The 12,872-nt window shown below is 50.2% G+C and overlaps 1 protein-coding gene and 1 non-coding gene across 2 annotated transcripts; both read right to left on the bottom strand.

Annotated features, from left to right (window-relative positions):
• Nucleotides 1-1,850: 1,850 nt before the first annotated feature.
• CELA3A (chymotrypsin like elastase 3A) lies at nucleotides 1,851-11,084 on the bottom strand. Its single transcript, XM_003282644.4, has 8 exons — nucleotides 11,045-11,084; nucleotides 9,818-9,903; nucleotides 7,355-7,452; nucleotides 7,104-7,235; nucleotides 5,893-6,029; nucleotides 5,392-5,534; nucleotides 4,445-4,597; nucleotides 1,851-1,868 (listed from the first exon to the last, which is right to left on the bottom strand). The coding sequence occupies exons 1-8, from the start codon at nucleotides 11,082-11,084 to the stop codon at nucleotides 1,851-1,853; spliced, it is 807 nt and encodes a 268-aa protein (XP_003282692.1).
• Nucleotides 3,228-3,331, bottom strand: LOC115833090. The gene has a single exon (XR_004028540.1). It is a non-coding gene; the product is annotated as a U6 spliceosomal RNA (small nuclear RNA).
• Nucleotides 11,085-12,872: the final 1,788 nt, after the last annotated feature.

Below are 12,872 nucleotides of genomic sequence, written 5' to 3'. Positions count from 1 at the left end.
TGTTGCATCTTTTTCAGTTGTAGCTGAAAGTATAAAGGGAGGCTACAAATGGGCCATTAATATTAAAGTCATTTGTGTGTGTCCTTGCTGGGACAATCTTTCCTTTCATGGTATTCAAAGAGAAATATGAGGGAAGAGATTCCTTTGAATTTTTTTTTTTTTTTTTTTTTTTTTTTGAGACAGAGTCTTGCTCTGTCCCCAGGCTGGAGTACAGTGTCACAGTCTCAGCTCACTGCAGCCTCTGCCTACTGGACTCAAGTGATTCTTCCACCTCAGTCTTCTGAGTAGCTGGGACTACAAGTACCCACCACCACACCTGGCTAATTTTTATATTTTTTGTAGAGATGGGATTTTACCATGTTTCCCAGGCTGGTCTCAAACTCGTGGGCTCAAGTGATCCACCCACCCTGGCCTCCCAAAGTGCTGGGATTACAGGTATGAACCACCAGGCCCAGCCATACTCTCTTGTTTTGTTCCTTTTTTTTTTTTTTTAAGAATGAGTTTCAAACTGATGACCTCAGGTGATCTACCTGCCTCAGCCTCCCAAAGTGCTAGGATTACAAGCATGAGCTACTGCACCTGGCCAGCATTCTTTCTTTCAAAACTCAACAGTTCGCTGGGCTCTGGGCTCATGTGCAGCATTGTGTGTACCTGTGTGTGTATACCTGTGTGTACCTGTGTGCCTGAGTGTATGTACCTGTGTGTACCTGTGTGTGTATACCTGTATATCTATGTGTACCTGTGTGTGTGTACCTGTATGTGTGTCTTCTCCTCTCTGCAGCAAGGGCTCTTCCTAGGGTTGCCTGACTTGTCTCTATTTTTCCAGCCCTGAACTTGCCACAAGGCAGGTACCTAATACATGTTTAATGAATGATCCTGATATGATCATGACATGGTTAGGCTTTATGTCCCCACCCAAATCTCATCTTGAATTGTAATCCTCATAATGGCCATGTGTCAAGGGAGAAGGTAATTGAATCATAGGGCGGTTCCCCCATGTTGTTCTCATGATAGTGAGTGAGCTCTCACCAGATCTGATGGTTTTCTAAGGGGCTCTTCCCCCTTTGCTAGGCAATTTTCCTTCCTGCCACCTTGTAAAGAAGGTCCCTTGCTTCCCCTTCATCTTCCACCATGATTGTAAGTTTCCTGAGGCCTCCCCAGCCATGCTGAACTGTGAGTCAATTAAACTTCTTTCCTTTATAAACTACCCAGTCTCGGGCAGTTCTTTATAGCAGTATGAACATAGACTGAGAGAGCTATCTTTAAATAATGAGCCACTTCAGGGCAGGAACCATGTCTCCTTACCCCTCTGAGCCCTCCTCTAAAACAAGGAGTAAGTGCTTGTTGAATGGATGAATAACCAAAGCCCCCAGCCCTTCAATGGAAGCAGAACACACATTGTCCTTCCCACTCTACCATGAGCCTCCTGAGGGGCTGGCAGGGTCTGTTTATCTGCAGATTTTTACCATGTTTATATGCCTGCATTGAAAAGCTACTGACTTATGTGACTATATACTAAGGCGACCAACTTGTCCCATTTTTCCTGGGACTTTCCCAGTTTTAGCATTAAGTGTCCAGTGTCTTAACTCCTGAAGTTCCAGGCAAACCAGGATGGTCAGGTCACCACACAGCAACTCCCTTCTCTCCCAGCATCATTTTTCCCTCATCTTCGTATGAAAGGGTTGGACCTGGTCCTGTGTCTGCATATGAGATCTAAGATTTTAGGAACAGGCAAGAGGGGAAGAGGTGAGTCAACAAAGAAAGAAAGATTCAACTTGGAATTTTCTGAGAGATCTTTATTCTTTATTCAGGATGTGGGATCGATCAGCACTGCCAGCTGGGCCTTGGTTCTAGTGGCTTGCTATGGTCTGGAAAAGTTGGGGGGACACATAAAATAGTCAATTTAGGAGCACAGGTTCTGGAGTCAGATGAAACTGGGTTCAACTTCCAGCCCTGCTGTGTGACCCTGGGGAGGGATTGACCTCTCTGAGCCTCAGTTTCCTCCTCTAGGTAGTAGGGATAGAACTTACCTCATGGGGGGTTCTCGATTAAATTGTTAACTAAGGTTCTTTCTACAATGCCCAGCACAATTTAGATGGGATGTGTGCATATATATATATATATATATATATATGTATATGTATGTGTGTGTATGTGTGTTTGTATATATGTGTGTATATATATCTATGTATATATATACACAAAATATATATATATATATATATATATATATATTTTTTTTTTTTTTTTTGAGACAGAGTCTCACTCTGTTGCCGAGGCTGGAGTGCAGTGGCACGATCTCAACTCACTGCAACCTCCACCTCTTGGGTTCATGCCATTCTCCTTCCTCAGCCTCCCAAGTAGCTGGGACTACAGGCGTACGCCACCATGCCTGGCTAATTTTTGTATTTTTAGTACAGACGGGATTTCACCGTATTAGCCAGGATGGTCTCAATCTCCTGACCTCGTGATCTGCCCACCTTGGCCTCCCAAAGTGGTGGGATTACAGCTGTGAGCCACTGCGCCTGGCCTTTTTTTTTTTTTTTTTTAAAGACAGAGTCTTGCTCTGTCACCCACGCTGGAGGGCAGTGGTACAATCTCAGCTCACTGCAACCTCTGCCTCCCGAGTTCAAGCAATTCTCCTACCTCAGCCTCCCAAGTAGCTGAGATTACAGCGATGCACCACCATACCTGGCCAATTTTTTTTACATTTTTGTAGCGACAGGGTTTCACCATATTGGCCAGGATGGTCTCCAACTCCTGACCTTGTGATCCTCCTGCCTCAGCCTACCAAAGTGCTGGGATTACAGGCGTGAGCCACCGTGCCTGGCCTTATATATATATATTTTTAACATGGGTCTGGGAACCAAGGGATTAAATGGTCTATAAATCATCACTGTTTTTTTGTTTGGTTTGGTTTTGTTTGTTTGTTTTTGAGATGGAGTCTTGCTCTGTCACCCAGGCTGGAGTGCAGTGGCATAATCTCGGCTCACTGCAACCTCCGACTCCCAGGTTCAAGCAGTTCTCCTGCCTCAGCCTCCTGAGTAGCTGGGACCATGGGCATGCACCAACACGCCCAGCTAATTTTTTGTATTCTTAGTAGAGATGGGGTTCCACCACGTTGGCCAGGCTGGTCTTGAACTCCTGACCTCAGGTGATCCACGCGCCTCGGCCTCCCAAAGTGCTGGGATTACAGGCATGAACCACTGCGCTCGGCCAGAAATGTTTTTTTAATGGAAGGCTTCATGACTTTGCATGTCATCCTTGCCCAGGGGCCATGCTAATCTCTGTATCCTTCCAATTTTAGTATATGTGCTGCCAAAGCAAGCACCACTGTTTTATTTTATTTATGTTTATTTTTTTAAGAGAGAGGGTCTTGCTGTGTTGCCCAGGCTGGAGTACAGTGGCTATTCACAGGTGTGATCCTACTACTTTTCAGCATGTGAGTTTTGACCTGCTGTTTCTGACCTGGGACAGATCACCCCTCCTTAGGCCACCTCGTGGTCCCCTCTCCCAGGAGATCACCACATTGATGCCAGACTTGGTGCAGAACCAGATGGGTATAGCGCACTACAACCCAGAACTCCAGGGCTCAACCGATCCTCCTGCCTCAGCCTCCCGAGTAGCTGGGACTACAGGTGGGCATCACTGCACCCAGCTAGCTATTACTCTTTTTTTTTTTTTGAGACAGAGTCTCGTTCTGTCACCCAGGCTGCAGTGCAGTGGTATGATCTCGACTGACTACAACCTCCACCTCCCAGGTTCAAGCAGTTCTCTGCCTCAGCCTCCCAAGCAGCTGGGATTACAGGCACCCACCACCATGCCCGGCTAATTTTTGTATTTTTAGTAGAGACGGGGTTTCGCCGTCTTGGCCAGGCTGGTCTTGAACTCCTGACCTCATGATCCACCTGCCTCTGCTTCCCAAAGTGCTGGGATTACAGGCATGACTACACCGTGCCCAGCTATTACTCTTTTGTTTGTTTGTTTGTTTAGCTATTACTGTTATCATGAGCATTATTAGTCCTCTCTGATCCCCCATCCCCAGATGAAGTCTGGGGCCTGGACTCCCCTCTCTCAGCTCTCATCAGACTGCATCATTATCGTTCATGTAATCACCTGTCCCCCACCAGGCAGCCTCTTGTCTGGCATGTGTCTCTATTCTCCCTGACAAGAGAGGACAAGACCAGAGGAGATACTTTATAAATACTTGTTGAAATAAGGAAGTTCAGCTGTAGTTCCAAGCGCCACCGAGAAGCCATCAGGTTCCCGGGGTCACACTGTATCAGAAAACATCCCCAAGCCTTTCTGGAATGTCCCCAAGGGCCCTTCCCCACTGAGCTTCTAGGATCCTTTCAGGCCCTCCCCAGGATCCGATGTTTCTCACCTGTCACCTCTCAGAGGAGCCACCGCCCTGAAGCCCTCCTGGCCGCCCTGCCCTCCTCACCTCCTCAATCCAGTCAATGAAGGCCGAGACTCGAGTGAACACCGTGGGCTTCCAGATGAAGTTGCAGCCAAGGGCAGAAACAAAGCTGGTCACACCGTGGACCTGCCAGCCACCATCCTCTGTGGGGCAGTTGAGGGGTCCTCCAGAGTCACCCTGGAACCGTCAGAGAGGAGTGGGTGGCTGAGCCATGTCTGAGGTTTACGGAACTGGTTCTGAACTCTAGGGATGTCGAGAAACTCCGACATTACTTGACACCTCTGAGCCTTAGCTAACTCATTTTTTTTATTATTTATTATTTTTATTTTTTTAGATGGAGTCTCGCTCTGTTGACCAGGCTGGAGTGCAGTGGCAAAAATCATAGCCACTGTAAGCTTGAACTCCCAGGCTTAAAAAATCCTCCCACCTCAGCCTCTCAAGTAGTTGGGACTACGGGCGAGTGCCACCATGCCTGGCTAATTAAAAAAAGTTTTTTTTGTAGATGGGCATCTCACTATGTTACCTAGGCTGGTCTCAAACTCCTAGCCTCAAGCAATCCTCCCACCTCAGCCTCCCAAAGCACTTGGATTATATGCACGAGGGACTGTGCCCAGAACAATGATGGTATTCTTAATGTTTAATTATAACTTCACAACCACAGAGTCGACCTGGCGTTAGAGGTCGTGGTACCAGTATCCCCTGCTGTGCTGATGTGGAAGCCTGAGGACCAGGGAGTGACAGTGACTTGTCCCAAGTCATGTCAGTGTGTGAGCTGAGACTGCAACCTGGGGGTCCTGACTCCCAGGCCTGGGCTCTGTGTCTGGACTGCGCTGACTTCCTCCAAGTCCTGCCTGGCCTGGAGGCTGAATGGGGCAAGCGGGCAAGATCCTTCCTCCACCTTCCAGGCAGTTGGCCCCATTCCAAGATCCTGCACACCCAGCACCACCTGGGGCAGGTAAGAGTTGACTCACGTTGCAGCCAGAGCGGATGCCCCCTCCAGCACACACCATGGTCTCCTTCACGGTGGAACCCCACCAGTTCCACCTGGAACAGTGCTTATAGTCCACCACAGGCAGCAGGGCCTCCTGCAGCTTGTCTGGGAGTGGCCCGTTGGCTGCAGGGATAAAAAGCACAGAGTCAGGGGTCTGGGGGCACAGGGCTAGGAGCCCCAGAGGAAGGGGGCATTCAGGGCGCACAGTTCTTCTGCCCTGATGAGGACTCTCCTCCCACCCGCTAAAGGGTCCTGCATGCTTTGTGCACCATTACATCCCCAGCACCTGGCACACAGGAGGTACCAAAACATGTGCAATTGAACACATTGGTGTTTTGGAGGTTGGTGGGAGAAGGCTGCAGCTGGAGAGAAATGGGAGAAAAGTACAAGGTCCGGTCTTGGTGTTACCTTCAACCTGCAGCCCCCAGGCCCTGTCTTTCTGCCACTGTCCCTGTGGCCAGCTAGAGAAGTCAGCACGTACTATAGAGACGGCCCCAGCCGGTGATGTAGCAGGGTGTCTTGTTGGGAAGGATGTCACCAGCGGGAGGGAGTGAGGCGAGCTGGACAGCGTCTCCCAGCTGGGCGCTGCGTGAGAGCTTGATGAGGGCGATGTCATTGCTGGGGAGGAGGGAACAGTCACAGGGCCTGGTCCTCCAGCCGGCCCAAGTCCTACCTTCCAGCCGTTGCTCCAGGCTATTCCGCCTCTGAGATGCCCCAGCTCCTTTACCCTCGAAATCCACTCTTTCATAATCATTATCATCATCATTATTATTATTGAGACAGAGTCTCCGTCTGTTGCCCAGGCTGGAGAGCAGTGTCACAATCATAGCTCACTGCAGCCTCCTGGGCCAAGGGATCCTCCTGCTTTCACCTCCTGAAGTGCTGGAATTACAGGCATGAGCCACTACACCTGGCCCAAATCATTCTTAAGGCTGAGCAAATTTATTTATTTATTTATTTATTTATTTATTTATTTTTGAGTCAGAGTCTCGCTCTGTTGCCCAGGCTGGAGTGCAGTGGCATGATCTTGGCTCACTGCAGCCTCCGCCTCCCGGGTTCAAGCGATTCTCCTGCCTCAGCCTCCCGAGTAGCTGGGATTGCAGGCTCATGCCACCACGCCTGGCTAATATTTGTTAAGATTTTTTCATACACTTGAAGGGCATAAGATTGTCTCCTTGGCCTTCACAAAAACCCAGGAAGCCCAACTTCATGGTCACCTTTTGACAAATGGCAAAACTGAGGCCCAGAGAAGGCCAGTGACTTGCTCAGGTCATACAGAGGGTTAATGCCAGAGCCCGACTCTCAGCCCAGTGCTCCTCCTTTTGCGCATGGTGCTGGGAGCCCAGGATGCACTGGGTGAGCCATCTACTGAATGGAGAAACCCTCGGATTTGGGGAAGGGTGCCAGAGGGTCCCTGAGCTCTGAAGCCACTAGCCAAGTGGCCTTGGGGGAGTTCCCGCCCCTCCCTGAGCTCTGCCGTCCCCTGTGTAGGGAGACAGGTTTGGTGGTGATGGTCGTAAAAGGCTCTGCTGGCTTGAACCCTCAGTGTGTGGGACCTGGGCACAGGCTGCTGGACTCAGCTCCCCCGTCCCTACGTCCCTACTCAGAGTTGGAACCTACTCAGACTTGGCTGTGGGTCATGGAGGGATGAGTAGAGGAGCCTCTGGGTTCCAGACCGGAGCATTCACTCACCCACAGGCCGCACACGAGCGGTTCCAGAGTGGATGCACAAACAGGTCCTCTTTGTTGATGGGGATCACCTGCTCGGGGCCCTCCTTCACAGCAAGGTTGTAGTCGCCCAACACCACCTGGTAGGTCAGGTTGCTAATGCGGGCGGAGGTGAGGTCAGTCCGGGCCTGACTGGCTCCCTCCCTCCTTCCCCATCATCACCCACTCTCCCCTGCTGCCTGCAGCCACGGGCAGGGACAGGGTAGAGAACTCACGAGATGCAGTGGCCCGCAGTCACAACCCAGTCGGGGTCGATGAGGCTGCCGCCACAGGTGTGGTAGAAGCTTCCACTTTTCTCATACTGCAGGGAAACCTGGTGGCCCAGGAGGAAACGGCCTCAGTGGGCTGGGCCCCACACGAGAGTTGCCACCAATGGCTGTATATGTTGTGCACTGTGCAACTCTAGAGGGCGCCATTCACACAGAAAACAAGAGCACCCTCTGAAATGTGCAGCGCAGGACCTGCGACCTGTGCAGCTGCCCGTGATGGCCCTATCACTTTTCCATGGGGGTCACATTCTGATTCTTCAAAGCCTCCTCACACCAGGACTATGACCTCCCTGGGGACCCCAACATTCTCTTTAACTTCTGTTTCTTGAGAGCCCTTGAAGGCCCTCTGTTCCATCACGCACCCCTCGCCCTATGACTTTTTTTTTTTTTTCTTTCTGAGATGGAGTTTTGCTCTTTTTGCCCAGGCTGGAGTGCAATGGTGGTAATCTCAGCTCATTTCAACCTCTGCCTCCCGGGTTCAAGCGATTCTCCTGCCTCAGTCTCCAGAGTAACTGGGATTACAGGCACCTGCTATCGCGCCTGGCTAATTTTGTATTTTTAGTAGACATGGAGTTTCACCATGCTGGCCAGGCTGGTCTCGAGCTCCTCACCTCACATGATCTGCCCACTTCGGCCTCCCAAAGTGCTGGGATTACTGGCGTGAGCCACCACGCCCAGCCCCCCGACTCTTTTGAACCTCAGCTCTTTCAAGGCCTCTTGAGCCTTCTGAAGCCCAGCTCACCCTGATGAGCTCTTTGCCTCTCTTCCCATTTCCTACATATTCTGATTTTCAAAAGCTCCCTCTAGACCAGGGCTAGCAAACTGTGGACAGTGGGCCACACCAGGCTTCTGGTCTGTTTTTGTAATAAAGATGTCCTGGAAATAGTCACATTCATTTCCGTATTGTTTGTGTCTGCTTTCATGCTACCATGGCACGGTCAAGTCATTACTATCCAAACCATCAAATAGCCTAAAATATTCATTCTCTGGCCTTTTACAGAACCAGCCTGCTGACCCTCTCCAATAAAACTTCCAATAATGATGGGAATATTCTATATCTTTGCTGTCCAATATGGTAGCCACTAGCCACATGTGACTATTGAACATTTGAAATGTGGCAAGCAGGCCAAGCATGGTGGCTCGCACCTATAATCCCAGCACTTTGGGAGGTCAAGACGGGAGGATCACTGGAGCTCAGAAGTTCAAGGCAAGCCTGTGCAACATAGTGAGACCCCATCTCTACAAAAATATATAAAAATTAGCTGGGCGTGGTGGCACATGCCTGTAGTCCTAGCTACACAGGAGGCTGAGGTAGGATGATTGCTTGGACCTAGGAGGTCAAGGCTGCAGTGAGCTGAGATCACACCACTGCACTCCAGCCTGGGCAACAGAGCAAGACCGTGTCGCAAAAAAAAAAAAGAAAAGAAAAGAAAAAAAGAAGTATGGCAAGCACTGAGGAACTGAATTGTTAACATTTTTAATTTAAGTAAATTTCGGCTGGGTGCAGTGACTCACACCTGTAATCCCAGCACTTTGAGAGGCTGAGGCAGGTGGATCACCTGAGGTCAGAAGCTCCAGACCGGCCTGGCCAACACAGCGAAACCCTGTCTCTACTAAAAATACAAAATTAGCTGGGCTTGGTGGCGCCTGCCTGTAATCCCAGCTACTTGGGCGGCTGAGGTAGGAGAATTGCTTGAACGCGGGTGGCAGACGTTGCAGTGAGCCAAGATCATGCCATTGCACTTCAGCCTGGGCAACAAGAGTGAAACTCTGTCTCAATAATAATAGTAATAATAATTTAATTTAATTTTTTTTGAGACAGAGTCTCACTCTGTTGCCCGGGGCTGGAGTGCAGTGGTGTGATCTCATCTCACTGCAACCTCCACCTCCCGGGTTCAAGCAATTCTCCTGCCTCAGCCTCCTGAGTAGCTGGGATTACAGGTGTGGGCCACCGCACCCAGCCTAATTTAATTAAATTAAAATAGCCACAGCACATCAAGTCCAGCCTTCTGAGCTTCCCTCCACTGGCCTTACAAGACCCCTCACTCCCTCATTGCTTTCAGACCTCAAAGCCCTGTTGTATCATCCTAGGAATCTAGAAATGAGTCTCTGAAAAATCTCACTTCTTCAACACAGTGCCTGAAATTCCACCATCAGTGTGCCAGCTCCTTGAATTAAGCATTACCTTCACCCCTGATTCCACTTGTAAGTTGCAAATAGCCCAGTGAGGGTTACAGATGGAATGGGCAAAACCTCCCTGTGAAGTAGATGGTCCAAGGGCTGCCTGGTCTTTGGAAGCTGAAGTGGACATTGCAAAGGGAGCAATGGTGTCAAGGCTGGATGCTGTGCCATTAGAGCTTAGGGTCCAGAGCCCACGGTGGGAATGAGGGCAGCTGGTATTGCTCTTACCTGCCAGGGCCAGCTGTAGGGGACCGCATCCTTACCATGGACAACACGGCTGGAAGGGCGAGAGGAAGGTGGGCCATAGCCTGCGGCTAGAGGGCAGAGGAGAGCTGTCAATCAGCTGGAGGGTCCCCAAAAGCAAAGAGGAGGCCAGGGTCCCAGTCCAAGCTGTGCCTTCAACTGGCTGTGTGACCCCATGCAAGCCCCTTTCACCCTCTGGACCTCAGTAACCACATATGAACAGTGAACATTTAAACTAGAGCAGGGCTTTCCAGAATCCCAGGAGTCCAGGGATAGAGATTAAAATGTGGCCTCCTTCACTGGGAGGATTGAAGAGGTTGATACACTTAGAACAATGCCTGGCCCTGGATGAGCCCTCAAAAAGTGAGAGCTATTGTCATACAGAGTGGGGGCTTTAAAGAAGGACTTCCTGGGTTCAAAGTGCAGCTCTGGGCTGTGTGTGGTGGCTCACACCTGGAATCCTAGTGCTTTCAGAGGCCGAGGTGGGAGGATCGCTTGAGCCCAGGAGTTTGAGACCAGCCTGGGCAACATAGCAAGACCCCATCTCTACAAACAAAAAGCAAAAAATAAAAACATTAAGTGCAGCTCTGCCTTTTGTTCTATGATAAGCTACTTCACTTCCCTGAGGGTCGGTAAAATGGGGATAATGATAGTACTCATCTCCTGAGGCTGTTGTGAGAATTACATGAGAAAATATAAGAAAAACCCTAAAGATTCTGCCTGGCATAGTAAGCACTCAATCAATGTTATCTGTTACCATTATTGCCCGTCAAGGGAGGCTGCTTGGAGGAGGTGGCCCTGAGCTGGAATGTAATATGGCAGAGAGACCAGGAAAAGGCCAGAGCATAGAATATGGAGGCAGGTAGGGGGAGTGTGAGAGGAGAGTTGGAGTGGTAAGTAGAGCTGTGGAAATTCCAACCCAAGACGTCCAACCACACAGCCCAAACTCTTAACCATTTGACTTTGTTTACTGCCCCCATCAAGGACTTCCACCACAGCCCTTTGGGGGTCTTTCTCCATCCACAGCTTCCCCTCCACTCTCCTGCTCCATCATAAGCTGAAAGCCCCCACAGTCATGCTCCCGGCTACAAGCTGAGACCCCCTCCTGTGGAACCAGGCGTAGGGTGTCATGGGACTCAGAGCAAGTGGTAGATCTCAAGGATTCCTAGTCTAGGGCAGCCTAGGGAGCACACACACAGGTTGGGGTCTTACCAACAGCCACAAGGAGGAGGGAACTGAGCAGCCGGAGCATCGTGAGTTTTGGGATGATAGGAAAGGGCACAGAGCCTGGGGCTCTAATATAGGGCCGAAGGTAAGCAGGGGGGCTGATTGGGCCCTACTCCCAGAACAGGTGGTGGAAATACAGGTCTCCCATGGTCCAAGGCCATAGTCCTCACCCAGTGCAGATGGAGGAGTGACAGCTAAAGGAAGGACCTAGCGTTCCTTCCAACAGGTGGCTGCACAGGTGGTGCGGAGTGGCCAACTGATAACAGGAGTTCAGGAAGAAAAGCTCATGTCAGGAGAAGACCTCCTCTTTCCGAAAGAACAGGGGCACTGGAACTGGGCAGACCAGGGTTCAATCCTGGTTCTGCCACCTCCAAGCTCTGCAACTTTGGGCACATGGCTTAACCTCTCTGAGTCTCAGTTTTTTCCTAACATGAGATTCATATTAGTACCCACCTCCGCAAAAAAATTCTTGTTGAGCACTTTTTCTCTATGTATCAGGCACTGTACTAGGGGATACAGCTGTGAAAAATACATGGTCTCAGCCCTTCTAGAGTTTGAGTCTAGGCCAGGAGCGGTGGCTCACACCTGTGATCCCAGCACTTTGGGAGGCCAAGGCGGGAGGATCACTTGAGGTCAGAAGTTGGAGACATGGTGAAACCCTATCTCTACTGAAACTACAAAAATTAGCCAGGCGTGGTGGTGGGCACCTGTAATCCCAGCACCTGTAATCCTAGCTACTGGGAGGCTGAGGGAGGAGAATCGCTTGAACGTGGGAGGCGGGGAGGCAGAGGTTGCAGTGAGCCGAGATCATGCCACTGCACTCCTGCTTGGGCCACAGAGCAAGACTGTCTCAAAAACAAAAACAAAAACAAAAACAAAACAGAAAAGAAAAGAAAATGAAACATAGGTGATTGGGGTGGGAATGGGAGTAAGTCATTTAGATGGGGGGACAGGGAAAGTGACATTTGGGCTGAGGAGGTCATATCTGATGGAGTCCTGAGGATAAGTAAAAGCCAGCCATGGGAATCCCTGAAAGAAACGCACTCTGGAGGGAGGGGACAGCAGGTGCGAAGTTCTGGAGGCTGTAATGGGCTTGGCTTGTTCAAGGAAAGGGAGGCCAGTGTGACAGGAGCTTGGTAGTCAAAGTAGAGTGGTGGGAGATGAGGTCAAAGAGCAGGTGACCCCGAAAGCTGAATTCACGGGTGATCCAGCAGTTTCCCTCCTAGGTCTACACCGTGAGAAAACCTGACACATGTGCTCCAGGAGGTGTGGATGAGATTGTTTGCCGCAGCCCCTGTTCTCAAACCTCAACAGCAAAGACCTAGAAACAACTCCCACGTCCATCAAGGTTCATAGGTCAATATGTGTGGCATATTCACACAATAGATTATTTTTTTTTTATAGTGGTGCGATCTTGACTCACTGCAACCTCCACCTCGCGGGTTCAAGCGATTCTCCTGCCTCAGCCTCCCGAGTAGCTGGGATTACAGGCATGCACCACCATGCCCGGTTAATTTTTGTATTTTTAGTAGAGATGGGGTTTCACCATGTTGGCCAGGCTGGTCTCCAACTCCTGACCTCTGGTGATCCACCCACCTCGACCTCCCAAAGTGCTGGGATTACAGGCATGAGCCGCTGCGCCCGGCCAGACGGGGCAATTTAAATGGATCCCTCCTGGGGGAAAGTCAGGCATCTTGCTGGGCAGGTTTTCTTTTAGGAGTGAATCCCCTCCAATCACACCCTAGCCACTCTGATAGCCTGGGATCGTGGAACGTGTGTGGACACAACAGAAGCAGCTGTGAAAATCCTTCAT

The sequence above is a fragment of the Nomascus leucogenys genome, chromosome 24, assembly GCF_006542625.1.
Source record: "Nomascus leucogenys isolate Asia chromosome 24, Asia_NLE_v1, whole genome shotgun sequence".
In the NCBI taxonomy this organism is placed as follows: domain Eukaryota; kingdom Metazoa; phylum Chordata; class Mammalia; order Primates; family Hylobatidae; genus Nomascus; species Nomascus leucogenys.
Note: the sequence above shows the minus strand (reverse complement) of the source record. Positions and strands in the feature narration are given on the sequence as shown.

Coding starts and splice junctions, on each gene's coding strand:
- CELA3A (XM_003282644.4), bottom strand. CDS start 11,084: ATGCTCCGGCTGCTCAGTTCCCTCCTCCTTGTGGCTGTTG. Junction 6,030..7,103: donor CGCTCGTGTGCGGCCTGTGG/GTGAGTGAATGC, acceptor CCTCCTCCCCAG/CAATGACATCGCCCTCATCA. Junction 4,598..5,391: donor GCATCCGCTCTGGCTGCAAC/GTGAGTCAACTC, acceptor TGACGGTTCCAG/GGTGACTCTGGAGGACCCCT.